General features: G+C 43.2%; 1 protein-coding gene across 1 annotated transcript in view; it reads left to right on the top strand.

The window, feature by feature from the left end:
* Positions 1–12,260, top strand: part of SLC4A7 (solute carrier family 4 member 7) — a 141,688-nt gene that overhangs the window by 45,127 nt on the left and 84,301 nt on the right. The window contains 2 exon segments of the mRNA XM_077491450.1: positions 969–1,107; positions 8,727–8,887. Of these exon segments, the coding sequence (XP_077347576.1) occupies positions 969–1,107; positions 8,727–8,887 (300 nt within the window).

Raw genomic sequence — 12,260 nt, 5'->3', positions numbered from 1 at the left:
CGTCGGAGTCACACCGATTGTGAAAGTAGTTCCTGCACTACTTTTTGCAAGTTCAACATGCAAAGACCTCTTATTTGTGCATGAAGTAGCACAGATGTCTTCCAAGTTGAAAGTAGCACTGAAATGCTACTTTGAAATCGTGCTACTTCAAGTGAAGTAGAATGATTTTAATGTTGCAATCGGTGTGACCGGATTGTAAACTTCTATCTATATATTAATTTATATTATAATAATTATTTTTTACTACATATCTTCATGTAGTTCCCAATTTGCTTGGTTGGACACTCCTGTGTTGTGTTGTATTTTGCTACTTAAGGCCGGGTTCACACCGCTGCGATGCGGGAACGCCGCAAATCCACGGCGTTTTCCCGCATCGCATTACTCCCGCCGGCAGTTCACACTGCCCTATGCGGACGGCTGGGAGTGTCAATGATATGTTAATGACACCCCCAGATCCGTCTGCATATCGCAGTGCGATCTGCCGACTCGCACAGGAATCGGATCGCATGGTGTGAACCCCCATGCGATCCGATTCTGTTGTGGACCAAAAAAAGGGTCCCGTGCGAGTTTGCTGCGGGAGCGATGCGAATTCAGCCATACTATCTGTATGGCTGAACTCGCATCGCTACGGAGATCGGATGTGATTTGCGGTGCGAATCACATCCGGATCTCCCCCCGCAGCAGTGTGAACCCAGCCTAAAGGAGTTGTAAAGTCAGAAGGTTTTTTTTATCTTAATGCATCCTTATTCAACTTTTTTATTTTATTTTTGAAGTTAAAGAATTTTATTTATTTTTTTTTGCTATTTTTGGCTAGTTTTTAATAATACATGACACACATTTGCTGGAAAATGTTAGGAACGCGTATAGATGCAAATGTGTCTGACATTTATATTGCAGTGTTTGTTTGTTATTGAATTTATACACAAAGAAAGAAAGCTATTTAAAGAATTGCTTTACTACTTGTACAGATACCCCATCGCAGCGTGTGCAATTTATTCTGGGCACCGAGGATGATGATGAAGAGCACATACCGCATGATCTCTTCACCGAGATGGATGAGCTTTGCGTTCGGGATGGAGAGGAATGTGAATGGAAGGAGACTGCAAGGTGAGCTCTCTAAGCCTGTCTGTATGACCTCAGACTATTCTATAGATACGGCAGAATGGGATCTCGGGTGTCTTGGTTGCTATTTAAAGGACGCTCGCCACTTTGTATGGAAAATGGTTCCCACCTTCAGACCACTTTGTGTAGTTACATGAAATTATATTGCTTCCCATGCTCTCAGAAGCACCATTTGGTGCCCTATTTTTTGCTGCTCTCTACATTTGTGGATTGTGTCGGCCCTTTTTGATACAATAGACGCCACTTTACTGGGAAGGAGTCAAGATACTGTTTTTCACAGAAGATATCTGATTCCGTGGTTTACATTATTGACAGAACTGATCTGAGGGGTTCTAAGGCCTCTTTCACACTACTGCGATTTCAGGGAATGCCTGTGTAAGCTTGAGGTTTATGGACTTTAACTCGCATGAAAATCGGACCAAAGTGGTACAGGGACTACTTTGAGGTCGGCACGACATACGTTAAATGTATGGAAATCATGGGGAACGACTCATCATGTGACTTTGCAGTGCCAAGTCGCAGGACAAGTCTTACAAGTGTGAAAGGGGCCTAAGTATTTTTTTTCAAATTTTCATTTCAAGTTGACATCTACATTAAATGTTGGTCAGATTTGGGCAGGAGTGTAAGGACAGACTACATGGATTGCTTAATTGCAGCATTTTGGTCCTGCTTTCAGGGTTCCTCTCTAATAATGGGCATTTTTTTTCTAATTCTCTCATTCTTGTGCAGCTTCCCTATATTTGCTCCAGTTTCTAGTACCGTATTTTTCGGACTATAAGGCGCACGTAAAAGCCTAAATTTTCTCCCAAAAACGACCGTGCGCCTTATAGTCCGGTGCGCCTTATATATGACCTGTTGACATCGCTGGAGTTCTTTGTTAACAGTATCTGTCATCTTGACGTAAACCTTCGGACTATAAGGCGCACGTAAAAGCCTAAATTTTCTCCCAAAATCGACCGTGCGCCTTATAGTCCGATGCGCTTTATATATATGGAAATATCCATTTTATCAGCCGGTCGTTCCTAGTGCGCCTTATAATCCGGTGCGCCTTATAGTCCGATGCGCCTTATATATGGAAATATCCATTTTATCAGCCGGTCGTTGCTAGTGCGCCTTATAATCCGGTGCGCCTTATAGTCCGAAAAATACGGTAATTCAGGAAACATGCTGGCAGGTTAAAGCTGAGCTTGTATTTTACATCAGCAGCTACGTAAACTGGCATGTCAACTGTGTGCACCCGCCTGTGACAGCTTGAGTGGTTAATGTATTTGCCCAAAATGGTACTAATTTGTCTACTTTTATGAATGGTATAGAGTAGACCATTTTTCTGAGTCCTGAGAATTTAGTTAAGCACTGTAAAAAAAAAAAACTACTAAATATGGCCGCTAATACATGTAGTATGCAAAGGCTTTGGCCTAAATTTACATCTAAACAACATATCTTCAATATTTATGCAAACCGTACTTGTAAGTTTTTTTTTTTTTTTGTTCTTTTTTTTTTTTTTTACTAAAGTGCACAGGAATCGTATGACGACTCTCCACTGCCTATTAATAGATTCCCTTGTGTGATAACAATCCATAATTCCGCCCTCTGCTTAATGTAACATAACGACCGAAATAGATGAGACCCAAAAGAGAAACAAGCATTAAGCACAGTAAGGGCCGGTTCACACTGCGAGCCGCGGCGAGGCGTCTCCGACTTCCTCGCCGCGACTTGCAGGGGGGGTCAGCGGCGACTTGCAGAGGACTTCTCCATAGAAGTCAATGCAAGTCGCCCCCGAAGTCGCCCCGAAGTAGTACAGGAACCTTTTTTCTGAGTCGGAGCGACTCGAGTCGCTCCTCTCAGAACGGTTCCATAGCACTGTATGGGGGCGACTTGCGGGAGCGAGGCGAGGCGAGCCGTGTCGCCTCGCCTCGCGTTGCAGTGTGAACCGGCCCTAATACTCTACTCCTAGTTTAAAAATGTTTTCTGTTCAAGTATTTTGAACTCAAAAAATATACCTTCTGTTCTCAGCCTGCTTCAAATCTCCAAATGTATTTATTTTTGCTGCTTTAATCGGACTTCCTGTAGATTATCTGCAGATTTTCTATGGTTGAATGGAAAAAGTGGGAGATTCCTCCATCCACACAGTTTTGCGAACATGGAGAAATCTGTTACACTTTTTCCATCTAACCATAGAAAATCTGCAGATAATCTATAGGTGTATGGCCAACGTAAGTGCTTTTATTCTTCATGGTCTCACTGGATGTAAAACTTGGCCATCCTCTTTCTCGCTCTCAAGATTAAGTAGGGGCTACAGACTATGGTATTTGTAGCGTACATAGAGCGGTGGGGGGCAGATCTAGAGGTTTGGGAGTTTGCAGAGGACCTTACACCTAGGCAGAAAAGCACAATAAGGCCCCTTTCGCACGAGCCATCCAATTGGGTCTGCCCGATCGAACCCTCCATTTTCCTCTATGGGCAGTTGGATGTAAACAGACTTCCGTCCGTTTTTACACCCGGCTATCTCCAATCCAGCAAAAAACAAACAAGGCCGATCTGTTCCCCTCTGTCTGGCAGGATCGGATCAGAGCCCAGTTGGGTGTAAACGGACACCCGGGCCATTGACATACGACTGCTCATAGAGCAGAGCGGGCTACATCTGTGTCTGCTCTACATAAGTGGAGCGGACATGGACCTATCACCCAGCCGATCCCCTGCTTAACAAAACCTGGCCTAGGTGAAAGGGCCTAAGCGATTTTATAGATGAGGATATCGTTTAGTATCACTTTAAGGGCTTTATGCACATTGACACATAAAGCCTTACACTGCAAAAACTGGCTGTGTGCATGGGACGCAGCCTCTTGTACAAATTAATGACAAGAAGTGTCTGTAGATTGGTAAACTATCTGCATCCAGGGGCATATATCTGTTCCTGGACACATGTATACACCCATGGACATATCTACCATGAGGCGAAACAAGGCATTTGCCTTGGGCAGCATTTTTCAGGGGGCTGGTCACCACCCCCAGGCAGAAGGGACACTAGACTCTCTATTCCCATGATCACAGTCCAGAGAACTACATGGAGCACACTGATAGAAAGGAAGAATAGAGCGCAATACAATGATCAGTGCAAAGTGCTGCACGGGATGCAATGACTCCAATGAGTGATCACAGTTCTTCACGGAGTGATCCGAGGACCCCAATGTGAAGATCGGTGTCGGGGATCAATGTGGTTGGACTCTTCCTGGAGAGGGAATATCGGAGGTGTTGGTGGGGTTGCGGCACACACCTGAGGTCTCCCATCCGGCTTTCGGCTCCCCCTGTCGTGATGTGATCACTTTGCGCTCTCCGCTCTCGATGTGATCAGACTCTGAGCTCATGAGCAGAGAGCGCCGAGCCTGATCACATCACATCGGGAGAGCCAGGAGCCAGATGGGGAACCTCAGCTGTGTGCCACAACCCCACCATCTCCGATATTCCTTCTCCAGGAGGAAATCCCTTCTCAGGATAGAGCAAGTCTTACCACATCTTTTCACAACACTGATCTTCACACCGGGGTCCTTGGATTACTCCTGGGAGAACTTTGATGGCTGTGATCATTCTTTGTAATCCTTGTATCCTGTACAGCACTTTGCACTGATCATTGTACTCTGTGCTGTATTCTTAATTTCCGCCTTTGTTCCCATGATCACAGGCCAGAGTACTACACAGAGCACAGAGTCATAGTGTCCCTTCTGCCTGGGGGGTGGCGCCATCCCCTCCTACAAATGCCGCCCAAGACAAACTCCTCATTTCTAGATATGATCCTGGGTGTCACCTTCATCATACCACATGACCCGGGACCACACCACCCCCTCTACAGCCTGGCCTGGGTGACACGGATGTGACAGATTCCAGGGAAGCCCTGCTGGGTCACATTTTCCACTGGCCTGTCCGATCATTTCCATCACCTCCTGTGATCGGATCAGCACACTGATTTCTTGGGAACATGATATATTCCATAGACCTACTGTCCGCACTGAGATTTACAGGATCACTCCCTACATAGCCACCAGAGACCCTGCATGGCCACTTGAGAAGGAAGGGGTGGGACAAATTTTAAATGGGGTTTTGATTTTGAGTCATGCCCGCAGCTATCCTGTGTTAGATTTAGCAGTGGTTTCTTCAAAGGTCAATGGATGCAGCTTTAAGTCTTTCACACAAGACAGATTTATAGTGGTAACATGATTAAACAGAGGTTTTTTTCATGAGCAGAAGGCATTTTGCTTACATGGATCAAAAAACCATCTTGATGTGCTTTGCATGTGTTTGCTCATAAGGCCTTGTTCACACTTGCTCAAAATACTGTCACTTCACACGCACCTATAGTGCTCACACATGTTGTTTGAGTTTGCGACACGTTTAACGCATATCTAACCACTTTAGCTCCAGAATATTTTTCCTTCATGACCAGGCCACTTTTTTTGCTATTCTGCACTGCGCTACTTTAAATGGCAATTGGGCAACACTGTACACAAATTACATTTATATCTTTTTTTTTCACACAAATAGAGCTTTCTTTTGGTGGCATTTTATCACCACCATTCTTTTTTTTTTTTTTTTTTTTTTTTTTTGCAATATAAACAAAAAAAGACTGAACATTTTGGGTGAAAAAATTAAAAAAAATTTCTTTCCACTATGAAACGTATCCAATAAAAAAAATGTAATCATAAATTTTGTCCAAAATATATTCTGCTACATGTCTTTGATTAAAAAAAATCCCAAAAGTGTATATTGATTGGTTTGTGTGAAAGCTATAGCTCCTACAAACTGTGTGTGTGTGTGTGTGTGTGTGTGTGTGTGTATAATATATATATATATATATATATATATATATATATATATATATATATAAATATAATATAATATAATATAATATAATATAATATAATATAATATAATATAATATAATATAATATAATTTATTTATTTAAATTCTTTTTATTACTACTGACGGCGATCCATGAATTATAATAAGGCTGTGATGGTGCAGCAGGCGATCGGACACTGTGATAATACTCTGTCACTGTAGTAATGGCACTGGCTGGGAAGGAGTTAACATCTAGGGTGATAAATGTGGTCCTAACTATGTATGTGTGCTGATCTTGCTACTAGATCTGTTTCTCATCCCTGCTTTGCAGGGATGAGAAACTGACAGATTGCTCCCTCTGTGCAGAGCTGTGTTTATCAACACGGAGCTCTGGGCTATGATTGCATAAAGCCGATCAGTGGGTCCTGGCCGTGAATGATTGGGTACGTCACTATGCCTACACTGGCAGCACGCCTGCCGTACACTGTAGGTGGGTAGCAAGTGAGGTTAAATATAAGAAACTCCTCAAATGTCCTAGCAACCAGTCACCCGTTTGATGTGTGGACATTCTAGGCAGCCTGAGCCAGGCTGTCTAGGCTGCCCCGTCATCGAATTGATTGGCCAGGCCTGTTAAAGCCGGATGACGATTGGCCACTGGCTGCCGTCAGTCAGGGCTGTCTAGTTGTCCACGTTGTTTTCCTTAGCAGTCAGACTGGGGATGCTGGGCAGCCTTCATATTATCATAGCGCTCACTTTAGGCAGCCTGCTGGCTCTGGCCAGGCCTAGGAATCGCCTGTCGTGTGAGGAGGGAAAGAGAAGCCGAAGGCAGATGAACCCGCACTGCCAGAGATGAGTGCGCCACTCAGCCAGGACACTGACTGACGAGTAAGGAAGGTTGGAGGGGGAGTGGAGCCAGACCCCCATCTGGAATATGTGTGCTGTGCTTTCCCCAGGCTTCAGCCACACTGAGCCCGAGACCTGTCCTCCCCATCCTTGACACCCAGGCCAGGGGAGTCCTCCCCATCCTTGACACCCAGGCCAGGGGAGTCCTCCCCATCCTTGACACCCAGGTCAGAGTCTAGAGGAGTCCTCTTCATCCCTGTCCATTTTTGGTTTTCAGCCAAGTGCATCCTGAATTTTCTGTTTTGGCACCAGAGTTTTCATTTCTGTGCACCACTACATACAACACACATCCACGTATGATCATTTTTATGCAACACGGTGGATTGAATAAAATTTGTCTAAATCAACAATGCAGTATTTAAAATATGAACTCCCAGCACTTGTGTACGAGCCCTAAATCCGGTACTGCGCTCTGCTCAGCGTGGAAGAACTTGGAGTTAGCAGTGAACATTGAACTGTTTATCCAGGCAATGTGATTAAAACAAACTGCCATCAAAGAGATCTTTCATAAAGTGAAATGTTTACTTATGAAATGAAGAGTACAGCCCCGCCACTCAAGAACTGCAAAATTTAAAAGTTAATAGTAAACGTTACAAACTCCTAAAATGCTAGACATATTGGATAAAAAAATTTAATAAATCTAAGGCCAGCCATAGAGAAGTCGAAAACCGTATGTTCTGTCGATCAAAAACAAAAATGGCGCATATATCTGTCTCCATCGTTTTTTTTATTTTTCTAAACATAACCCAGAACGTTGGATCCGGCACTTTCCATTTCGACATGAAAATGGCATGTTACAGCTGGCACAGTGGTGATGCGAAAAACGAATGACCAAGAATTTTTTTTTTTTCGTTTTTCGACTTGCCTAGGGCCTGCTTAAAAAATATATCTCCACCCCAAAAAAAGTTTTTAAAGTGGCTCGCGGTTTTTCCCCCTAATGCATTGTATACATTAGGGGGAAAAAACCTTCTGTAGTGCAGCAGCCCCCCAGAGCCCCCCTTTTACTTGCCTGAACCCATTTGTTCCAGTGACGGGGAGGAACACAGCAGCTCCAGCCGCTGTCTCAAGTCCTCATCGGATAGATTGATAGCAGTAGGAGCCATTGGCTCCCGCTGCGGTCAATCAAATCCAGTGACACGGGTTCCGTGGGGCCAATTGAGAAGAAGAGATGCCAGGAGTGCTGCCGAGGGACTCCAGAAGAGGAGGGTCAGGGCTTTCTGTGCAAAACCCATGTACAGAGAAGGGAAGTATAACGGGTTTTATTTTTATTTATTTTTAATAAATTAACCTTTTATAACCTTAAAGATAAGAAAAAATATAATACTTACCTGAGCCCCATCTCGATCCATTGATGCTGCTCAAGAGTCTGGGACTTACCCTCCTCATTGGCAGAGGCAGCAGCGGGTACCATTGGCTCCTGCTGCTGTCAATCAAAGTCAGTGAGCCAATGAGGAGAGGGGGCAGGGCCAAGCTCTGTGTCTGGACACAGAGCAGCCGCTCAGCTCAGATGCTTGCTATGGGGGCACTTGGCAGGAGGGAGGGGCCAGGAGTGCCAGCGGGGGACCCGAGAAGAGGAGGTTCTGGGCTGCTCTCTGCAAACCCACTACACAGAGCCAGTAAGTATAACATGTTTGTTATTTTTAAACAAAAAACAAACAAAAGCGGGGCTTTAGTATCACTTTAGATATAGTCGTCTGCTAGTAGCATGAAATGGCGTGTTTTATGAAGAATGTTATTTATTTTAATTTTTTTTTATATCAATAATAATTAAATAAGTTGATTCTTTTTCATTGTAAATATTTCCCAAATTGGTATAGGTATAGAAGCATATTGCAACATCATTTTTGCATTTTGATTTTTGTTTCAGATGGCTGAAATTTGAGGAAGATGTTGAAGATGGTGGAGACCGATGGAGTAAGCCTTACGTGGCCACGCTTTCACTACACAGCCTCTTTGAATTGAGAAGTTGCATACTCAATGGTACAGTGATGTTGGACATGAGAGCCAGCACCATAGAGGAAATTGCAGGTAATGAATAGTGAAAGAGTTCCTGGTTTGGGATCAAAAGGTTTATTAAGGTTGGGTTCACACTTCTCACCTTTTTAGTTTTTAACAGGGTCTCTTTAAAGAGGAAGTAAACCCTGATGAGTTTACTTCCTCTTTCATTCCCTGCAAAGGTAAAGCATAATGGACTACTATGCATTGCTGGTTCCTGTGTCAGGTAAGTGACACATAATGGACTACTATGCATCGCATGCGCACGGGAGCCACCACTCGCGGCATATCGCCATTGACCGTGGCGCGCTCAGTGCGCCTGCGCGCCGCTGTCTAAGACAGCGGTGCCTGTCTTTCGGCAAATATCTCCTAAACCGTGTAGGTTTAGGAGATATTTCTTGGACCTACAGGTAAGCCTTAATCTAGGCTTACCTGTAGGTCAAAGTGGTTTGTAAGGGTTTACAACCACTTTAAGAAAAGGTGTGTTGTTCAGTGGAGGTCAGGAACCTGCTCTGCTCTCTGGAAGAGGTGCCTGAATCTGCACACTGGCTGCACCAGTGCATGCATGTACAGCAGGCCTTATGTAGGACTTGGTTGCCTGCTAGTGCTGTTGTTGTTTTTTTTTTGTTTTTTAAGCTGTGACCATCCTGGGGAGATCTGCACACTCATTACCCAATAAGCAAATCTCACAATTGGTGAGACTGACTGTGAATAGAGGGTGATGCTTCAATGGTGAAGTTTGTTGCAGTGACTACTGTATGGGAGGAATCTCCTTTAGGCCGGCCTAAGTAAGCAACCACGAGACAATGTTGACAGGAAATCCCTCCTGCCGGCCTATTGTGTTCTCCCGGTGGGGGGGGCAGGGGAAGCCACCCCCGCCGTAAGAAAACAGTAATTATTGCTAGCAACTATAGCAACCTCTAGCAAAAATCACATGTATAATCAGGCAGGCTGGTTGTACCCAAGTTGAGTACACTCAGCCTGCCCATACATGGCCTGAATCTCTGCTGGTGCTTGCTTCGAACAGTCTATGGACTGCTTTCGGTAGATTTTTCTTAATTTTCTATCTTTGTGCTTACTGTAACTGGAAATTAAAGGAAATCTCTCCAAATGGAACACGCACAGCAAAAAAAACAAGTGATTTTGACCATTTAATATAATGGTTGGGCCACTGCAAGTGAATTTTATTGTCTGGAACCATTAAAAGCCCAAAAAAAGAACCAAATAGGGTTGTCCCGATACCGATACTAGTATCGGGGCCGATACCGAGCATTTGCCCGAGTATTTGTACTCTGGCAATTGCTCTGATGCTTAATCTGATACCTCCTGGACAGTCAGGGATGATCGGGGCAGTGCTGGAGAGGAGTTGCAATCACCGATCTCCCTGTATACAGTTAAGTAAAGCAGCTGACAGCCGCTACTCCTCCCTCGCTCTCCCTCCTGTGGCTTTCAAATGATATGCAGGGAGATTGGTGCTTGTAACTGCTCCCCAGCACTGCACCGATCACCCCGACTGTCCCCCTCCATTGCCCCCTCTGTCCTTGATCTGTCAGGATGGAGAGTCCAGGAAGAAGCCAGTAAATGAAGAATTGTAATAAATATTGAAAAGGTTAAATTGTAAAAATAAAATAAAAAAAAACACATCAACACCCCTCTCCCCTCCCTCCAAAAAACATTGTGGGGGGGGAAAAAAAATGTAAAAAAATACTGACCCAGTCCACGTGTCATCAGTGCTGCATATTAGTGCCACTGTCACATGACATTAAAAAAAAGTATCGCTAATCGGTATCGGCAAGTACTTGGGGAAAAAAAAGTATAGTTACTTGTATCTAGTTCCAAAGGTAACAGAGTTTACTTGAAATGCCAGTTCTCATGCCGTGTCATCACTTCAGATGGCTGCTTTCCAGTTCCTCAAGCACTAAAATTAAATTTGATCTCGGAGGATTGAAATGTTCCCTCCATGTAGTACATTCTCTGGGCTTTATTGTATTATGTGTACATAAGACTTTACTTCCTTTTGTGCATGTAGCACTGAATAGGAATTAAAGGACGGTTCATTGCTATATACTTTACTATATTATGGCAGTCTACCCTCAAATAGCAGTCAGGTATTTGACAATGAATGAAATAGTCATGATATCTCCTATCTATATTCAGACTGTGGGTCACCGAGACAGAAAATAGGAAAAACTCACCAATAGTCTGCGCTTTTTTTTTTTGTAGAAATTGTGTGTGTTTTTTTTTAGCTGGTTGGGGTGTGTCCCCTCTTTTCTGCCAAGGCCATCTAAAAATACAGATAGGGGAGGTCATCATTGCACAGTAAGCAATAAAAAAAAACTGAAAGACCTTGTCATGATGCCCAGGCAAAGCTGGTTTTTGCCTTTTATGTGGTGATGAAGTCAAACATTTTAAGGATTCGGCTTGAAATATGTTGCTTTAGTTTGCATTTAGTTGGTGACATTTGAAATGTTGTTTGAACATGTGGTTTGTCATATCGGCCCCACACAGTTTGTCTTTCAACCTTTAGCCTGCATTAGGAGAATTTTGCTTCAAACCTGATTGTTTTTTTTTCAATCAGTAATGCCCATGTTGATTTTTTTTTTTTTTTTTTTTTTTTTACCTAGTTCCATTCTCTCCTGTATTAATGATAAATTCATAAAGGGATATAAGAAACTTAACACACCAAACTGAATTGGTGGGAGATAACAAATATAAGCTAATATAAGCTAATATATGTTATATGAAATCTTCCCAGGGATTTTTTGGTGACACCTGCTTATGAGTTTGTAGTGATTTACAGGTACTTTTAACGGCCGGCGTTTCAGAATGTGAAGCTGTCCAGGAGCAATTGACTTCTTGCCTTATATATACGTGTGTGTGTGTGTGTGTGTGTGTGTGTGTGTGTGTGTGTGTGCGCGCGCGTGCGTGCGCGCGTATATATATATATATATATATATATATATATATATATATATATATATATATATATATATATATATATATATATATGACTAGGTGTGAAGAAATGCTGTAAAGTAAGAACACTTTAAAAAATGTATGTTTTATTTGTTTTTATGAATGTATAAATTGCAAAGTGGTTGAACAGAAGAAAAAAATCGAAGTCTAATCAATATTCGGCGTGACTACCCTTCAAACCAGCATCAATACTTCTAGGTACGCACAGTGCTTGTGCACGCAGTTTTTGAAGGCACTCAGCAAGTAGGTTGACGCAACCATCTTGGAGAACTAACCACAGATCTTCTGTGGAAGTAGGCTGCCTCAAATCCTTGTGTCCCTTCATGTAATCCCACAGACTTGATGATGAGATCAGGGCTTCTTTGAGGGGCCAAACCATTACTTCCAGGGCTCCTTGTTCTTCCTTAAGCTGAAGATAGTTATTAAAGTG

Source organism: Lithobates pipiens, unplaced genomic scaffold (genome assembly GCF_037356315.1).
Source record: "Lithobates pipiens isolate NorthernLeopardFrog02 unplaced genomic scaffold, aLitPip1_a1.2 Scaffold_19, whole genome shotgun sequence".
Classification (NCBI taxonomy): domain Eukaryota; kingdom Metazoa; phylum Chordata; class Amphibia; order Anura; family Ranidae; genus Lithobates; species Lithobates pipiens.
The sequence above is the reverse complement of the archived record's forward strand: the minus strand, read 5'-3'. Positions and strand labels throughout refer to the sequence as shown.